This window comes from Sciurus vulgaris (assembly GCF_902686455.1).
Source record: "Sciurus vulgaris genome assembly, chromosome: 19".
In the NCBI taxonomy this organism is placed as follows: Eukaryota; Metazoa; Chordata; class Mammalia; order Rodentia; family Sciuridae; genus Sciurus; species Sciurus vulgaris.
The window spans coordinates 15,396,049-15,416,710 of NC_136480.1; the positions used below are offsets into that span (position 1 = coordinate 15,396,049).

At 42.4% G+C, this 20,662-nt stretch overlaps 1 protein-coding gene across 6 annotated transcripts in view; it reads right to left on the reverse strand.

Moving 5' to 3' along the window:
• Positions 1–20,662, reverse strand: part of LOC306650301 (contactin-4) — a 953,963-nt gene that overhangs the window by 60,208 nt on the left and 873,093 nt on the right. For all 6 annotated transcript variants that reach the window (XM_079122191.1, XM_079122188.1, XM_079122189.1 and 3 more), the window contains one exon: positions 14,026–14,153. In XM_079122191.1, coding sequence (XP_078978317.1) covers positions 14,026–14,153 — 128 coding nt within the window. The remainder of the gene's footprint in view (positions 1–14,025; positions 14,154–20,662) is intronic.

The following is a 20,662-nucleotide window of genomic DNA, read 5'->3' on the forward strand; positions in this document are numbered from 1 at the left end:
TGCGTCTCTATGCAAATGAATCTTGCTACATTGGGTCTGATGATGATCTTCTCCAGGAAATTCTGAAGACTGATTCTGTCATTTAACCGATTCCCTGGTGGTTCCTGGGATCAGAAAATTCACTCAGAGCGTCATCAAGAATGTCAGGTGTGTCTGGTCAGAAATTTCACTGGGAAAGATGGAGCAAGGAGCACAGAGCAATGGCTATGGATCTCCTTCCCCTGTGGACATCATTCCCTACTATGAGCTGGACATTTGTGTCACTTACAAAATTCAGGTGGAAACCTAACCCCTCGGGCAACAGTATTAAGAAATGTGGCCTTTAGGATGTGCCTGGTCATAAGAGGGTCTGTGGAGGAAGTTCATCCTTTCGCTCTCTCCATATGAGGACACAGCATGCATACCTTCCAGAGGATGCAGCAACAAGCTACCAACTTGGACTTGGAGATAAGGCCACTTACCAGAAGCCAAGTCTGCCAGCACCTTGAATAGGACTCAGCCTCCAGAGTCAAGAGAAATAAACCTCTATTGTTTATAAGTTACCTAGTCTCTGGTATTTTGTTATAGCAGCACACAAGGACTAAGATCATCCCCTAACACACACATGGGATAAGACATGTGACCCACCCTTCCTTCCTGTCCTCCAGCTTCCTCCTTATGACCCACAGAAATGTCATGACTTTTTTTTTTTTTAATTTAAAAAAAGAGTCTTTCTGATGTTTATTTGACTAGGAGAAACATAAGAAAATAAGGTTAGTCCTTATTTCTTGCTCAAAACTATGCAGAAAGATATTAATGAAAAAAGATGTCACAAAACTATGTATGAGGTATCATTTTTCACAGTAGGGATATTTATTTATAGCTCTGAAGACAGATAGGTAGAGATTATAGATCTATTTCTAATTCTGCCTAGATAAAATTCTAGAAGAACACATAAACATTTATATAGATCTTTCTGAATGATATTATCGTTTTCCCCCTAATATTTTACATGGATTGTCACATAATTAAAACATAATTTAGGGCTGGGGTTGTGGCTCAGTGGCAGGGCGCTTACCTAGCATGGGCAAGGCACCGAGTTCGATTCTCAGCACTGCATATAAATAAACAAAATAAAGATCCATTGCCAACTAAAAAAATCCAAAAAACAAAAAAGCAAAAAAAAAAAAAAAAAAAAGCCAAAAACATAATTTAAAAATTCTTAGGCTGGTGATCATCACTTTGCATTCCAAATTCTCTTAGAAAATGTACACTCTCCCCTGAACGTGGTGTCAAGATCACTTAGCTACAGTTCATAGAATCTGTTTTAGTTCCATTTTTTAAAAATAAAAAATACTAGCCTTTCTCTTTCCCACAGTTCCTAGAATACAACCAAGGGCCGTCAGCAGCCTCATGCATGAGCGTGTGCTCATCTCACTTTTCCACTGTGTTGGAATATTCTGGAAGCTTTCATGCCTTTGGACCAATGGAGAAAGCTCCTCTGCCTGGGATTACCTGTACCCTCTCCTCCTTGGGTGGAATGTTGTTCCTCTCTACCTCCCTGTTCAACGATCGCCTCTACCGCTTCACTCACTCACTGTGCCCCCTGTTCTTCTGCATCTGAACGAAGCTCTCTTGGGCTGCCAATATCCACTCCCAGATGGTGAGCGTCTGGGTGTCTGTCCTTCCCTGGATACAGGCGTCCTCTGGGCAACTTGTTAAACACACAAATTCCTCAGTCCCATTCCTGGACGTTCTGGTTCTGCAGGTCAGGAGGAGGGTCCAGGAACATGCATTTATTTAAAAACCCTCTCGTGTTCTGATGTGTGTTGCTTTAGGGCCACCATGACCCACAGGGAGGGAGATGGCTGTCCTTTGTACCTTTGGATTATTCATACTGTGGACTGCATCAGATGATGCTGGTCTTTATAATTTAAGGTCCTTTTCCTGCATTATCAAGAAATGTTAGCGCAAGGTGGCATATGTCAGTAATTCCAAAGACTTGGAGGCTGAGGCAAGAGGATCACAAGTTCAAGGTTAGACTGGGAAACTCAGTGATACCCCATCTCAAAATAAAAAGTAAAAAGGACTGGGGATGCAGATCTGTGATAAAGTGCCCATGAATTCAAACTCCATACCCTCCCTCTCTCTCTCTCTCCTTCCCTCTCTCCCTTTCTCTCTCTCTCTCTTTCACACACACACACACACACACACACACACACACACACACACACACAGCAATCAGACGTTTTACTTACACTGTGGAGGTACTTACACTCCAATAGAGGGAAACTGGTCTTATCAGAACAAATGTAGGCGAGGCTTACAAAATACATACACAGAAAGGGCATTTCTGATTCAACCACATGCACCTTAATTTTCTAGGCAGAATTCAAGTTCTGCTTAGATTTATCTGCAGTTATACTTCCAGACAGAGGGGAATGTGGAAAGAATTAAGGACAGGTGGCATGTTTTCCAGTTTGGAAAACCTTCAAAGCAGATGTTGCTAATCTTCATCTAATAAAATGTCTGGCACTTTTGCACACTGATTACAGACTTGCTAGGAGGCCACGTGAAAAGTCACCGTTACTCTAAATGTTCTGCTTACGTTTTCTCTCGCGCAACCAGAAACTTCCTTTCAGCTCCTCAAATGGATGCATCCGGGAGACAACCATTTTAACCTTTTAGAAATGGATCTCGCTAAAGCAAATCAGAGAGAGATGATGGAAATGTTAATTAACTGGCTTTCATCTCGGTCCGATTCTGTATTTAACCTAAAGGTCCACGGTCTGTTAGGTGGGTTTCTCAGATCTGATTACCTATGACAGCCGGAGAAATTCAATAATGGTGTGGGGAGGCTGCTCCTTTGGGAGGGTGATACTCCTCTTGCTTTCGGCATGCAAAGCGAATGCCAAGAAGGGAAAGTGTGTCACTCACGAATTATTCTGACATATCTCTTTCTGGTTCAGGATTTGTTAGAGAACAAACTTTCTCTTTCAGAGTTGGGACCAAGCGCTTGCTCCCTGCTACATCACGGGGCCATCTCTCAAGTCAAAGGAGACCACGATTTAACATGGATCCAGACGCACACCACATGCCCTCTGCTTCTGAGAGATCACGTGCTCATAAAACCAATCCACAGGACCCAGCAATTCTCAAACCACAGGAAGTTCAGATGCTGGGAAGATAAAATACCCAATTTTGCTTTCTTTTTTATTTATGATGCAATGAGCCATTTAAAATCCATTTCGGCTTAGGAAATTATAAGAAAGCAAGCAAACCCTAGTTTGAAAACCAGCAATATCGAGCTTTCCAATGTAATGAACGGAAACGCTCAACATAAACCACTTCTTTCTTTTGGAAAGGGGAATAGCTCTGTGGCAGGGTGACAGGAGATGACAGAGGTACCCTAGAAAGATGTGCCTGAGAACGAGATGGATTTTTACTTATGTATTTAGAAATATATAACTTTAATAATGCTGTGAATGTGTGCAGAAGTGTTAGCAGAGGTAGGTCAGAGATCTATGCTTTTTAATATCAGCTTCTTCTTGAGTAGCATTTTATCACATTCTTAGCTAAATCTTACTGATTATACAATAGCTGAAATGAGGCAATTAGTATGGTCAATGACAGCCACCAAGAATGAAACGGGGGCGGGGGGGTGGTGGTTTCAAGGCAAGCCAGATGGATATCTTCAGTATACCGCTTATTATCTGCTTGTGGTGATAAGTTCAATTAAAACCACATCAGTACAACACAATCTCCTTGAATGCCCGGAAAAGAAATTAATTATGTGCTTCACATTTTGGGAAGCTAAAGAGTCATATTTTCTGTGTGCCTTTTATGTTTGTTTTGTTTATTCTGACTGGTAAGACTTCATTAGGAAAAAAAAAAAAAACATTATTTCATTCTGTAAGAGTGCGGCTCCTTAAAAGAAGGTGTTTGGAATGAACAGGTTAAATACCACCAGGAGAAAGGTTGGGTCTATTCCGCATTACCTGGGAGAACAGGCAAAAGTCTGATGGACTGTTCAGATGATTTTGCCTGTAATAGGTGACAGTATGGAAATCTGGTCTGAGATTTTCCTTTCTTTTCTTTTCTTTTCTTTTTTTTTTAGCTTTTCTTTTTAATTTAGTTTATGCATATAAAACTACAACAAAAATTCACCAATACTCATATACCCACTTCTGGAATTAGCTGTTTTCAGCACATTTTAATGTGCCTTTTTCTCATCTGTTGAAAAATTTATGCAAATATATCACCTTGAACACAGCTAAAGCCTTCCACATCATCTCACTCCACATCCCCCCTTCAAGTGCGTATTTATGTTGTGCGTGCATTTCTGTGTTTGAAAATTACATGATGTTATTTTATATTACTAATTTCATATTTAACCAGAGCATATCTATTACATGATACCACATTATTGTTCTCTAATTTGCTTTTTTTTTCCCCATTACAAGCAACAATGTAACCGACACCTTTGCAAATGGAGGGAGTCTTGCTTAGTGCATATGTGACGCCCTCTAGGGTGAGTCCAGAAACAGAACTGCTGACCATGGAGACTGTACTCTGATAACAGTACTTGATCTCTGTGGGTCTATTCCAGTTCCCATCCCCTCTCCGAGTGTGTGAGGATCCTTTCTGTTCCATGCTATATCTTTCTCTTTTGCCAACCTTGTATGCAAATTAATCGGGTCACCTTGGTGTGTCACTGGCATCTTACTGATAACGGGGGCTGAGGTTGATATTTCCTTATAAGTTTATTGACCCACAGGGTGTCTTTTAGACCAAAAGCAAGAACGTGAAGGCCATCTTTGACATAGACACTTTCCTACAAAAGAACAGATTTGGCATAAATAAATAACTTAGGGGGCTAAATAAATAACTTAGGCTCCCTCTACACTGAGGATGAAGAAGGGGTGTGCAGAACGGGAGCCAGGGTGGATCGTCACAGGTGCAGTTCACGATGGGCCAAGTCCATTGCTCTGGGTCCAAAGTGAGACAGTACATCATGGTGGAAGTGCGTGGTGGTGGAGGATGTTGCTCCATTCATGGTGGACAGGAAGTAGAGAGAGGGAGAGCAAGGGCCAGGGGCGGAAGGGAAACGCACCCTTTCAGGGCAGCCCCCAGTGACCCACCTCCTCCAGCCACACCCCACCAGCCATCTTTATAAACTCTGCTCTCAGCATTACAGAAGGAAGATGCTCTTATTTTTATTTTATTTTTTTTTGTGATGCTGAGGATTGAACCCAGGGCCTCGTGCTAGCAAGGCAAGCACTCTACCAACTGAGCTATATCCCCAGCCTGGAAGATGCTCTTTGGTGGAAGATTTGGACAAAGGGGGATCCTTCTATATCTATGACTGGTTTTCCTAAAGGCACAACATTTGCTAAATCTACCTAGTTCTTTTTTTTCCCCCCCATAGGAACATACAACTGGTTTTATACATTGTAAAATAGTTACAATGGTTTTCAGAGGTGGAGAATTGTATGAGTGCCCAATTCAGATTTATAAATATTCCACATGACTTTTATGAGTGTCCATGAGCGTGTCAGGGGAAATCCAGATTTTCAGGCCCATCGAGCTCTGTGAACACAGGCAGGACGTGGGGCACAATCACCTACCCTTTCTTTAGGATTCTCCAATCTGAGCTGCGGCTCAGTATGGCAGAACTTCCTGGTGAGATCTAGAATTAGCATATTCTGTCCACTGCCTTCTGTGGAAGGACCTATCATATTTAGCATTGAGCACTTCTGACAACAAACTTTTGCTTTCTATTCTAGAAGCCTTGGGTCAGAATTTGTGTTAATCCTATTAGAAAGACTGTTAATTATCTCCTAGAAATAATTGGTTCCAGTGGAAGACATCTAATTAGGTCAAAATGCATTCTGTTATAAGGGCCCAATGTTAAAAGCTTTCGTTGTGTGTTAGCGGCCAAACGTCACTGCTGGTTGCTGACTTCTGATTGATTCCCAGTCAAATATGGATAAAGCCTTGAATAATTTTGCATTGAAGATGTGGGTTGCTTCAGATTTATTTCCCAAATAAGGTTCCAACTGAAAAGACTCTACGGTATGGTGTCCATCATGCTATGCATGGAAAAGCTGATATTTCTCAATGTCATATTTAGTTAACACAGAAGAGCAATTTGATATAGGGCACCAGAGCAATCTGTAGACACTTTTTGGGTACTGGTAAGAAAATTTCCTTTCTGTTGATTATATAACAGGCATTTGAGGGAATCTTTACATAAGTAAACTTTGGATGACATGGACCAAAAAACATTACTTCTGGCAATGAAGAAATCAATTAAATGTGCAGGAATCTACAGAAACATCTGTAGCTTGCAGGGTTGGAGATCAGGCAAGCGAAATGATTACTGTTAAGACTGTACGGGGTCTTGGTTAAGACCTACAGAAGACCTCTTTTCTATCAGAGTCATTTATAGTACAAATATTTTTTTTTCTTCTTGTAAAATTAATTCTGTACACCGAATAACAAATTTAAACACACAGATGAACAACCACAGAAAACCTCTTTTAAAATCCAGACGAAATGAGGGAACATTTTTAGGGAGGCCAATTTCCAGAATTGCATTGGTGAAAGAAGATGGTGCAGGCAGGCCCAGGGCCAGGGGCAGCACATGAACTCACTGGGCTCATGATGAAAGGTTCAAGAAGGGAGGGGTGTCCAGAAAAATTCCCAGCAGGCATGAGTTTGAGTCAGCTTTGTGTTGCTGTGACCACAAAGCCCAATGAGGACAACTTAGAAGAGGAAGTTCGCTGGGGCTCATGGTTCCACGGGTTCTGTTCATGACAGGTCAAGTCCATTGCTTTGGGTCCAGTGAGACAGAACATCATGGCAGAAGTGGGAGGAGGAAGATGGCGGCTCCATTCATGGAGGCCAGGAAGTAGAGAAGGAGAGCAGGGGCCAGGGGCTTTGGGAAAAATGCACCCTTCCAGGGCAGCCCCCAGTGACCCAGCTCCTCCGACCATGCCCCGCCTGCCTACCACCCAGTCCATCTAGCGTGGATGATGAGGTTTCAGCTCGCTATCCAAACATTTCACCTCTGAATATTTCTGCATCCACCCAGGAGGCTTTGGGGGGACACCTCATCTCCACACCACAAGAGTGCACTTCCTGCTCCAGAACCCCCCCTGGTCTAGTACTCTGGGTCCAGCGTGCCTGCTCAGATCCTGGAGCACAGCACTGCAGACATTGTTTCAGGGACTGGCACGTTCTCTTCCTCTTCTCCTTCAGTGAAATGGCTTCTCTCTGGACCTTCCACTTCAATCTACATTCTGAGGTCAACCCTTTTGCTATTGGGGTGAGGCTTAGATCCTGGGAAAGAAATCTCCTAAGCAACCTCAGGGAGGAGGAGTCAGATTCAGTGAGATGAGGCAAGATCAGCGTGACATGCCAATGAAAGTTGTGGACAGCTGGCTACTCTGAGCTTCGGGGCCAAATTTTGAGGAAGATCTATTTGTGGAAAAGGAAAAGTTATCAAAAGAAAGGATAAGTGTTTTTTTTTTTTTTTTTTCTGTAAATGGATGAATAGTAAAGATTTAAGGCTTTGAAGGTGAAGAGGTGAAATTGAAGCTATTATGCAGATACTTGTGTATCATACAGCCTGTTATAACTACTCCACTGCTAAAGTACAAGAGCAATCCCAGTCAATATGCAAGCAAATGACCCGGCTGGGTTCTAACACAGCTTCATTTATGGACACCGAAAGATGAATCTCACAAAATTTTCACACGTTCAAAGATATTATTATTACTATTTTTGGGAGGGGGTCCCGGGAATTGAACTCAGGGGCACTGAACCACTGAGTCACATCCCCAGCCCTATTTTGTATTTTATTTAAAGACAGGGTCTCACTGAGTTGTTTAGCACCTTGCTGTTACTGAGGCTGGCTTTGAACTTGGGATCCTCTGCCTCAGCCTCCTGACTTGCTGGTGTTACAGGCATGTGCCACCATGCCTGGCTATTACTTTTTTTTTTTTTTGGATACTGGATTGAACCCAGTGGCAATTTACTACTGACCTACATCCCTAACCCTTTTTATTTTTCATTTTGAGACAGCATCTTGGTAAGTGGCTGAGGCTGGCCTCAAACTTGTGATCCTCCTGCCTCAGCCTCCCAGGTTGCTGGGATTATAGGTGTGCACCACTGTACCCAAAAATATTATTGTTCTTTTGACTTTTTTCCTGTACTAGTTAAGCCATTCTTAGCTTTTGGCATCTACAGAAACAGGAATCTAGATTGATATGCCACACAGGGCACAGTTTGCAAATTCCTGCAGTGGTCTCAAATTAGACTGCTCCTAACGATCAGTCAGGATGTTTATTTAAAATACAGGGTTTTTCTTTTTCTTTTTTTTTTTTTTTTTTCAGGTCTCATCTCTAGATATGTACATTTTTTAGAATGGGGTGATCCCAGGAGCTCTACATTCCTATTAAGCACTCTACTGAACTTTCACTCGCTGGAAAACATATATTAAGTTCTTGGGTGTAGGACAGCATTTGAAAGCGCAGTCTGAGCCAGGTGCAGCAGTACATGCCTGTAATCCCAGCAACTCAGGAGGCTGTGGCAAGTTTGAGGCCAGCCTCAGCAACTTAGCCAGGCCTTAAGGAACTTAGTGAGACTTTATTTCAAAATTAAAAATTAAAAAAAAAGGCTCAGTGGTTAAGTGCTCTGGGTTCAATTCCCAGCACCACAAAAATAGTAACAACAATAAAAAAAAATGAAGTAGCAGTCATAATAGCCTAAAACCACCAGCCAGAGTTCTACAAGGTCAGATTGGAAGCTGTTCGACAAGAAAACCATGGTAATCACATCCATAGCTTAAAGCCCTGCATTTCATTTTGAGCCCTGGAGGTGATCAATAGAAGCAAGGGTTACTTTTATCATGGTTATCGGGTTGATCTACACCCAAGATAAACACTCCAAGTTGCTCTTCTCTAGAACTGCTCCTTGAAAATATGTGTCTTGTAAACCCTGTACATTCAAGACTGTCATGCAAACAGCATCCTGTAACTCCGCAGTAGTAACGAAATGGATCAGGGGGTCCAATATTGCCTGCCAATGCCGACTGTCCTCCGCAGAGTTCTTAACAACATTGACAAGTGCTGTCACGTTTTTGCTCAAAGGCAACATATTAGGCTTTCTGGAAGGATTTTTTTTTTTTTTTTTGCAGGGGGAGGTCTGATTTGAGAACCATTCTTGCTTAGAATTATACAGCAAACCAAATTCCCGATGTCCTTTAACTAGCTTGAAAAGTGAGATCAGTAAGATTGAGAGATTCAGATGATGGCAGATCATCCAGAGTCCCCCAGGCACCCCATAGAATGGTGCAGAGTTTGGAAGCCTGCTCGTGCATAATCTGAATATTTATCCATTCCATTCTTACTTGCCAGAGACTTATTTTAAACTTCCCACGTCTGGGTGTCTGGAACGGTGGCTGTGTCCCCTCCTCCTGCTCCCCTATCTGCTGACCCGGCGCCTGACACTGTAGCTTCTCTCCCAAACACAGGGGCCCGGGTGGTGGAGAGAATCGGATTTGAAAAGCATGGTTAATGATAGAATTACTGCAAAAAGGTTAGAAAAGACGTGTTCTGATGTCTGACCTTCCTGGTGTTCTAATCCCCGACATAGGAGGAGATCAAAACGAAGACAAGCACATTTTAAGGTTAGAGAACACCGTCTCTGATAAATTAGTCCCTTTGTAGATCTCAAAATTGAATTAAAATCCAAGCACTCAGTCATCTTTCAGGCTACACCGTCGCATTTGCATGAAAGGAACAGGGCTCAAGCATTTTGATGTGTGGCTCTGTCCTGGGTACAGTTCACGAGGAGTTCAGAATGGTTTTCCCTCTGCTTTTACTGTGCTTTATGGAGCAGATTTCTCCACCGTATTTCTCAATTTATGTTAATGTCCTTCTCGGAAAGCTGGCCATCCCCTGGGCACGCACAGGTACGTCCCATTAACGCTAATGGGAGGCAGAATGAGCACCCACATCTCTTCTGACCTTACTCAAAGGAGCAGTGTTGTTAACTTCTGCCAACATATTGGCCAGAGAAAGCTCAATTTCTTTTCTTCCCCGACTTGCCTAGGAGAAGAATCATAAGGAGCAGGAGGCCTCTGTGGAGACCCGGAGGCCAGCTGAGCCTCACCAGCCAAGTTCAGAGAGAACTCTGCTCAGAGGCAGGTGAATTCTGCATGGCCACCAGGCTCCGGGGCACAGTGCACTTGACCTCATGGCTCACCCTGGATTGCTCTGCTGCCTTCTCTCCTCGTTCCACCCAGCTCCTCCTGACCTGGCTTTTCCCCGCTTCTTTAATCTATTAGAAAATCTCAGTATTCCATAGACCTTGGCAACACCTGGGGTATTTGGTCACCTGTCCCTCTAAATCCTTTCATTACATCCACAAAAAAAGCTCCTGATTGATTCTCGTCCTTCAATCAAGTTTCTCTTCTCCAATCATTTGCAAACTTCTTCACCATTTTTGCAATTTTATCTGGTCACCATGCATCTTGAATACTTTTCTGTGGACCAACTCACTTCTCCTTTTAATTAGCTGCCTCTTAAAAGATTCTTGTGTCATTGGTCCTGAATGGAGAACTCATGTTTTCCTACCACACGTTGCAAGAAGCAAATTGTTCCTAAGGTTTGAGAAGTGTCTACAACTATTCTTGGGAAAGTATTGTTTACATTTTACTAGCAGGCAAGAAATAAATTATTTAGCTTGTTAAAATAGGTAGAAGTTATTATCTCTGCAAGATTTATATCCAGACCAAAAAAATGAAGCAGTCATGACCTGTTTCTTCCCTGGTATATGGTGAGGACTCTACCGTATCCAGCAGAAGGTAAGCAGCTGGGAATTGCAAGGTACTCGGTGGTTTTGTCCCAGGGCTGCTGGTATCTGGGATATGCACACTAAAAGGGAAACAGGGGTCTTTCCTTGAGAGCCAAGGTAAGCCGATGCTTGTAAGAAGCATGATAATCAAACAGCAGGAGACTTGTTCCTCCATGTGAAAATTCTGCACTTTGAAAAGCCTGGAAGGCATCTGTAGTGTCTGTTTGGGTGTTTATCACTTTCAGACTCTCAGTTTTTCGTTGTGGTACCTTCACTTGGTCATTGCTAATTGTTCCATTGCGGTAAAGACTTCATATGTGCTCGCTTCAACGATTTAGAACGTGTGTCTCGCCACTGTACCATAAATAAAGAAAACAATGAAGCACTTACTAACACTTCCCTGATGCCAGGCACAGTGCTAAATGCAGATAATCCCGGTCACCAAAACCCCCGTATCGGGTTGGCTCTGCTAATACCCCCACATAGGCTAATAACCCTGTCCAAGGTCACAGAGATAGAGAACGAAGACTAAAACCAGATCGCTCTGACTCCAACACCTGACCCTTAATCAGGGTTGAAGACAGCTCCCTAGTATTCCCTTATATTCTGAGTAATGGGCAAATAATCTCAAATAGCTCCCAATTCTGCCATTATCTATTTTTGAAGCTGTGGGGGTCTCTCTTGGTCCTACTGGATCATTAAATTGCCTTTGGTAACTAAGATAGCCACTGATAACCAAAGAACTCAAGCTGGAACGGTTCTAGAAATATTATTTTACCCTTTTTTCTTCTGCCCTGTGACAGACTGACTGTGTGATCAGTCATATGCTGTTGCTATTGCTCTGAGGGAAAAATGAAATAAACTGAAATAGATGGAATTCCTTTAAACACAGATTTACTTCTAATTCTTGGGCTTTTCAGTTTTCTAGCTATATGGAAAAGTATGTTTATGATAAAAGATGTCCCAAAATACTAGTAAACTCCCTTTTTTCAATGAATGTGAAATTTATAATTAGGTGATATTTAGCCTCCTTGCTTAAATGATATTGAGGTAAATATTCTTCTTGGATATTTTTATTTGCATAAGCCTTTCTTACTTCACAGAGGGAGCTATAAATGGGTCAGAAAGAAATAATATGATATGACCTTTCTGTTATCTATCACACAGAAATAGGTTAAGTTAAAAAATTTCCTAGCCTACAGAATGGGAGAAGGTCTTTACCACATGCACCTCAAGATAGAGCACTGAGCTCCAGGAAATACAAAGAACTCAAAAAACTTAACACCAAAAAAACAAATAACCCAATCAATAAATGGGCAAAGGAACTAAACAAACACTTCACCAAAGAAGAAATACAATCAATCAACAAACATATGAAAAACTGTTTATCATCTCTTGCAATCAGAGAAACACATGTACAATTAGGACAAATTTAAAAATTAATTTAAAAAACTACTCTAAGACTTCATCTCACTTCTGTCACGATGGCAATTATCATGAATACAAGCAATAATAAGTGTTGGCCAGGATGTGGGGAAAAAAGCACACTCATACATTGCTGGTGGGACTGCAAATTGGTGCAACTACTCTGGAAGGCAGTGTGGAGATTCCTCAGAAAACTCAGAATGAACCCACCATTTGACCCAGCTATCCCATTTCTCAGTTTATACCCAAAAGACTTAAAATCAGCATACTGCAGTGACACAGTCTCATCAATGTTTATAGCTGCTCAATACACCATAGCTAAACTTTGGAACCAACCTAGATGCCCTTCATAGATGAATAGATAAAGAAAATGTGGTACATATACACAATGGAATCTTACTCAGTTATAAAGAAGAATGAAATCATGGCATTTGAAGGTAAATGGCGGAACCAGAGAATATGCTAAATGAAATAAGCCAATCCCAAAAAAGCAAAGGCTGAATGTTTTCTCTGATAAGCGGATGCTGATCCATAGTGGGGGGTGGGTAAGGAGGAATAAAGGAACTTTGAATTGTGCAGAGGGGAGTGAGGGGAGAGCTGGGGCAGTGGGGATGGAAAGGACAGTGGAATGAGACAGACATTATTACCCTATATACATGTATGATTACAGTACTGGTGTGACTCAGTACCATGCACAGCCAAAGGAATGAGCAGTTCTGCTCCGTTTGTATACAATGTGTCAAAATGCATTCTACTGTCATGTTTAACCCATTAGGTCAAATAAAAAAAATTAAAACTAAATTTCCTACTGGCCAAATTTCTTACTGGTTATATTGTACGCATGTATGAAAATGTAACAATACATCCCACCATTATGTACATCTATCAAGCACCAATAAAAAGGCGGGAAAAAGAAAAGCACCAAGAACTCAGAATAGGGATTCCTGGGTTCCAGTACCCCTTCTGCCCTTGGTGCCCCGGAGCAAGCCAAGGACTTGGACTGAAAGTCATCTTCAGTCCAAGCAGCAGAGAGATTATTGCAACTCAAGCATCCTACGACTGGTCAGGCATCAAGTGATGCATACGCAAATGAGATGTCAATCAAGATGGCGCCCTTCCCAGTTCTTTCTTAGCACCCTGCTGTCCACCCGGTGCTGGGACAGCTTCTTATCATGTGCTCAGATCACAAAGTACTTTCTGTCCTAAGACATAAAGCACCTGGACTAAAGCACCTGGAAAATAAGATTTCCTTAAAACTGACCGGGTTGGCAGGGACTCAAACCCAGCACAGAGCTGATCCCTACGCCTTCCGCACAGCTCCCGATAATCAGTGCTAAGTTTGAAAAAATCACCCATGTCACTGTTTAAACAATGTTTGCTAAAAATAGCGTTTGAGTCATGGGTTTTTAATTTGTTAGCACAGTGTTCCTAGACACGACTTTCAAATCTACAGAGACTTGAAAGAAATTTAATTAAAGGATTGAAGATAACATTAGTTACCACACTATCATAGCTACAGTGGCTGGAATTCTCCAAAGTGTACTGGATGATTCTGCAAGAAGACAGCCTGTCCATCACATTCATCCGAACAGTTCTCCAAGAAGTAGTCATCGTATCACGTTTGCCGTGATGAGTCAATCTAGCAAGGCGGGGGTGTCTGCACATATTAATAGGCATGACGCCCCATCTACAGATTACCTTCTGAGGGACGAGGACACACGCACGTGAGTTTGTGCTATGTCTGGGGTAAGTCGTTACCTTTCACGACCAAGTTTCCCGTACTGCTAGCCGTTCCAAAATGGTTGGTGGCGATGCAGGTGTAGCTCCCAGCATCTGATTTAGTCACGTTGACGATTCTGAGGTTCCCATCTTCAGAAATGGTGATTCTGAAATGAAAAAATGAAGCACAGGGCGTGAAGTCTATCTCTGAGGATTCTTCAGAATTATTTTTGCCATTCTGTCATCTTTCCAAACTATACATCAGGTTCTATCCTTGGATGGCCTCATCTTTAGGATGTTCATCTACGTATCATTTTTGGGGGTACCAGAGATTGAACTCAGGGGCACTCGACCACTGAGTCACATCCCCAGCCCTGTTTTGTATTTTACGTAGAGACAGGGTCTCACTGAGTTGCTGAGCGCCTCGCTTTTGCTGAGGCTGGCTTTGAACTCGCGATCCTCCTGCCTCAGCCTCCAGAGCTGCTGGGATGACAGGCGTGCACCACGGCGCCTGGCTCATCCACATATTATTTGATCTATGCTTCCAGGATCAAATGGAACATGGAAGATCTCTGTGGAAGATAATAGAAGCATCGACATTATTGGAATGTGTGGCTTGTTTAATACTTTCAATATTTTCTTGCTGAAACGATTTCAGCATTCAGTTGGGATAACTTATTAGGTTGTAGCCATTTGTCTGTTTGGTGGCAGTCACCACGTTATACAAACGTGAGACTTGTAGACCACCATCAGTCTTTAAAACTGCTAATGAGGAATCAGAAAATGACCCCATGATCATCACCTTTAACCTTTCACTGAAAGTGTTTCTTTTTCCTAGATGAGAAACTTAAATGAGGTGCTATCAAGCATATTTATTTCTGAAATATGTCAGCCAATACATTTTTAATGAGATTCGAACACTGAACTTTAAAAAATATCAAAATATTTCACAACTTGTATGACTTTGGACATCTCTCAGGCCCCAGCATCTATTTCCTGCGGGAGGGAAACACTTTTGCTGACACAAAAACCGGAACCGGAAGGAGCTTAGAGAACTGTTTTACATCCCCAGCCCTTTTTGTGCTTTATTTTGAGACAGGGTCTCGCTGAGTTGCTTCGGGCCTTGCTAAGTGACTGAGTCTGGCCTGAACTTGCCATCCTCCTGCCTCAGTCTCCTGAGTGGCTGGGATTATAGGCGTGCACCACCACGCCTGGCTCAAATCCATTCTTTACTCAGTGGGCAGATAAGCTCGACCTTACTTCCTTTACCAAACTCCAGCGAGGTCAAGTATTCCAGTTTAGATGTCCTGTTGTTGTTTTTGGTTTGGCTTTTGTTTGTTTCTGTACTGGGGATGTGTTTTACCATTGTGTCCATGGCCTCTTTTCAAAAAGTTTTCTATTTTAAAACAGGGCCTAAGTCGCTGAGATTGGCCTTGAACTTGTGACCCTCCCCTCAGCCTCCTGAGTTGCAGGGATTACAGGTATGTGTCACTGTGCCCCCAGAGGACCTTTCAAAATAGAAATGAGATTTTATTGCCCCCCGGGTTGAGAAATCCATCCTTGTATGGAAATCTACTTTGCTCCATGTCAGTCCCTAGTCCTTCCTCTTTCCCTCCCCACATCCCACCCCTTCCCTTTCCTTCATTCAACTGGTCTTCCTTCTATTTATTTATAGTTTTTTTTTTTTAATGCATAAAGGTGAAATTCACTGTGATATATTCATATATGTACACAGCACAATTAACTGAATTTGATTCTGAATGTAACTATAATGCACCAGTAAAAACTGAAAAATCCAGCTTGGTCTCCCCATTGTACTCTGAGACAATTCCTAACCAGAGCTCAGGACGCCTGATGTGAGAAGCTTGAAAATAAAAATGAAACAGAAAAGGCCAGCTCTTCTCTTTCCTACTATATTTCTAGCCTTTAACAATCTTTAGTCCCCTGGACTTTTGCAAGTTCTCGGGTACTTGAAGCCCCTTCCCACCCCAGGACCTTTGCACCTGCTGTTCTGCCTGCTTTGGGCGTTACTCCCTTTCCTCTGGATGTAGCTGCCACCCTCTCACTCTTCTCACTCCAACACAGAGGTAGCTTCTTCATACAGACCTTTCTAGGCTCACTTTCTAAAGTGGATCCCCTGTTGGTCTCTGTTTCTGCAGCTACTTCCTTTCTTCCCACTAAACGCCATCCAGAAGTTTTAATTACTTGTTCATTATCTTATCACATGGAGTAAGACCTTCTCTGAGGGCAGGGGTAGTGTTCATCTCAGGACGAAACCTCCTGCGTCAAGTATACAGGAAGGCATACAGTAGGCGCTAGGTAAATGGCGAGTGGCTGAGTCAATGGGTCAAAAGTAAGCATCCTCAGGGGGAAAGTCAATAGGGTGTGGAGGAGGCCAGAGAGGCTGAGCTACAGAGGACACCAGCACAAGCCTGAACAGGGTCCTTTTAAAATATCTGCACCAAGGGGTCTCGCGTGGGCCGAGCTTCACTTTGTAGAACTGCTGGCAATATTTTCAAAGCACAGGTAAAGATTCAAATTAAAATTTTCACCCAGCTTCAGAGGCTGTATGGGTTTTTGGTGACAACTCTGGAGGATGGAGAAGCTACAACCCTCCTGGGACCCACCCCAGGCTGTATGACTCAGCTGGCAAGGTGCGGACATGGAAGAACCCTCTGGAAGATTCTAGAAGCCCGGGAGGAATGTTCGCATGCCACTTCCATCAGTTCTACTCGCTTGACTTTCTCAGTTTAAACTTCCTCACCTACGACATGGAACCAATGTGGAACGTGGAACCTGATAGGCTGAGGGTAAGAAGAGGGTCCACGAGATTGGTTCCCGTTTCCAGTGTTTACGAGGGTCTCTGTCATTCTTAAAACGGTGTCTTCTTCTTAGTCATTTGTACACACGGGGAACATTAGACAAGAGCTCCTGAGCACGCTTTATATTTAATAGGGTAATGAAATCAGCTTTCCTTTTGCACACTGACCATGGTTTCTGACAATCTGAAAATAACACACAAATTAACAGTCATCCCAAATCAGTGTAGGAGGTAAATACATGCACCCGGGTTACTTTTTGGTGGGGCCACGGCCACTATAATGGTGGAATTAACATGAATGCTATAGGATTCGTGGACCTTTATGTTTTATAAGCCAAACAGCTTTTAGACCCTCAAGTAAAACACTTTTTTTTTTTTTTTCAATCAAAATCCACCTTCACTGTTGGCTACTACAAAGGTGTATTCGAACTCAAAAATACAAAAAAGGAGGCAGGATTAAGAGTAGGCATAAGTTCTGCTGTCCATACAGGAACAAATATCAGATGCTCACTGAAGAGTCCTGTGCTTAAACCACCCAGCAAAGCCTATCCTTATATAACAGCCCAGATCCACAGAGTTAAAGATTCGCTAGAAGATCTCGCCACAAAACGAAGCTAATGCAAGATGAATTTAAAGTTCATATGAGTTTCTGTATAAGTGTACCGACTCTTAGGATAAAATGCCTCAAAGCTACAGTTTTCAAACAGGGTTTCGTACATGCTAAATCAAAGCCTTGGTTGAAAATAAAAAAGGATCCAGACAAGCAGGCATTTGTTCATTCATACCACAGATACGCATAACAGTTGCTCAATAAACACCATCTGACACCTTATTTGCTGAAGAGCAGATGTACCGACAAAAATAGTGATCAAATCTTAATTACCTCAATAATAACAAAAATAGCTTTCAAGGAGTTAATCATATTCCTATTTATAAAATAATTTGCTGGGAATTGCAAAATGTCAGCATCTGAGAACTCAGTCAGTAAGGTGACATTTGGGTTTTGGAGATGGGCTCAGTCACCCTGAGGTAACAAGGGCCCGTGGCTTAGCAAAGACTCAGAGGGGTAAGCTGACTCTTTCAAGCACAAAGGCCTATTTGTCATTTATTCCAATTAAAATGTTATCATTGTAACTCCAAAAAAAAAAAAATCCCTAAAGCCACTGCCTATGTGGACCAAGCTGAAAAATGTCAAAGAATGTGAATAATGAAAGGAGGGATAGAGTTCTTATGAGATGATTTGGGTTCCAGCCTTGGCCCTCGTACTTGTCAAGTGTATGACATGGCCAATTATTTGTGCTCTGAGACAGGGTTGCTAACCTTGGCCCTGATGGTTGGACTGGATGAGACTTTGGGACAGTATTGAGCAGGTCTCTACCTGCTGGACTATAGTAGCTCAGTACCTCCCTCCATGTCATGAAACCCCCATTGTCTTAGATATTGCCGAATGTCCCCTAGGGAGAGGGCGAAGTCCACCCTCATTGAGAAATACTGGTCCAAGCCGATTTGTTTATCTTTTGAATCTCACAGGATATTACAACAAATACCTTCTGCACTGAAGTAATATCCCGGAAGGGTTCTGTTAACAGAAAAGCCTTCCATAGAAGCTCGTCCTTCCTGACAAACTCTGCTTTATATTGCACAAAAGGTGCCTGACATATTGTCGCTTCTCCAGTTGTGGGATCTGACTGGCTCGCTGCGTCCCTTGTCTTCATTTCTTCCTTATCGAGTTTCTAAGGGCTTTATGGAATCATAATTTTACAAACTACTGTCCTACTCCCTTTAAGAATTTCAGTGCCTAACACTGGTTTAATGCTTTACTGCCTACATGGTTATTTGCAAAGAGGTCAGTAAAAGAGGTGAGGCCTTTAATGTAAGAATTCAGGTAAGAGAAGGACAGGGAAGGAGACGGTGTGCAGAAGTAGTAACTTCGAGTAGCCTTCATGAAATCATGTCATATTGCTATGGCTGCTGATTATCCCTGGGTATATTCCAGATGTGGGGGTAATGCGATGTTCCAGGAAACTTTCTCTTGGGAAACACAACCACTTTCTCATCCAAGCAATATAGTTTAGTGACTGAGAACATAAACTCTGGAACTAAACTATGACTCAAATCACACTCCAATTTCTGAGCTATGTGACTTGGGGTAACTTGTTAGGTTTGTACTTAAGTTTGCTCATTTGAGAAAATGGAATAATAAAAGCAACTCTTCTTCAAAGGACTATTAAGATGTGCATTGCTTAAAACAATGCCTGGTACATAAAGTGCACCACCCACGTTGAATAGCCAAATGTCCTATTAAGGCTAAAAGACAGTGCCCTCTATATATCAGACCTCGGCTAGCACATAGTGATGTGAAAATTAACATTTCTGTTATCAAGAAGCCCATGATAAATGAAGATTTTAGATGATTATGTATCTAGAAATAATTTAAGTGCATAGGAGAATGGGTATTACATTTTTTCTTTCTGTTTTTTTTTGGTACCAGGGATGGAACCCGGGGGCACTCAACCTCTGAGTCACATCCCCAGCCCTATTTTGTATTTTATTTAGAGACAGGGTCTCCCTGAGTTGCTTAGTACCTGGCTGTTGCCAAGGCTGGCTTTGAACTTACGATCCTCCTGCCTCAGCCTCTCGAGCTGCTGGGATTACAGGCATGTGCCACAATGCCTGGCAGGTATTACTTTTTTTCAATGAGAAAGCCATTCACACACTATGAAAAGATGAATAAGGACCCAGACCCGGACAGTCAAGAGACCCTGTTCTCTTGTCTACAGTGCCTGGTTTAAGGATAAGCATACCACCAGGACGAGGGGCTCTTGGATGAGACCATCTCTTCCTGTTAGGACTATTAAATTTGAAAGATAGGAACCTACAGCACCATTGGCAATCACCTTGCCCACCATTTAAAGAATTTGGATTAGGCAGAGGGGAGTGACAGGAGGGAAGGGGTAGCAGGGTAGGAAGGACAGTACAATGAATCAGACATTATTACCCTATGTGCATATATGACTACGTGACCGGTGTGATTTCACATCACGTACAACCAGAAGAATGAGAAGTTCTACTCCATTTATGTACGACGTGTCAAAATGCATTCTACTGTCATGTACAACTAATTAGAACAAGTATAAAAATAAAATAAAAAAGAAACCCACACTATAAATATATAAATAAAAAGGAAAAAAAAAATAAGTATGTCTTCAGTTAGAAAAGCAAAGAACTGGCCCACGAGGCAAATATGAGCAAAAGCAGGAAGGCAGAGACCTTCCAACATCTCGACTTCCTGTTTGTGTTCATGCCCGAAGCCAAGAGCATCCCTCAGACGCCCAGCGATGTGAGCCAATCATTTATTAGAAATGGAGTTTTCGGTCCTTACAACTGGAAGAGCGTCTAATTTCTTACAAACTGTGACGGCAGATGAGAGGGTCGTGCTGCAGCCTACCCTGACGTGGAGCTCTTAGCTTGGAGTTGAACTTGAGCCCCTCCTCATGCTCATGACTGGTGCCAGGAGACTCCAGGAGGCTCCCTCCGGAGCTTACTTTTGGAAGACTGTATGGAGGAAGAGCCTCCAGGAATTCTTGAAATGTGACTCAAAACTGGTATTTTAGATCCTTGCTCTTGTTATCTGGTAACTATACCAACTTAGGAAAATTGGGCTCTTCAACTAATATTTCTATATTGATTTATTTTTCATGATTCGAGGGCCCAAATCCAGACCCAGGACAGCGTTATTTTCCTGCCTGTTTCTTGATGAGCTCTCGAAGCTTCCTCTAGGCTCCCTCTCATCCAAGTTTCTCCACCTCCGTCTACTGACTGACGTGGAGCTGTTAGCCTGGTATTGAACTTGAG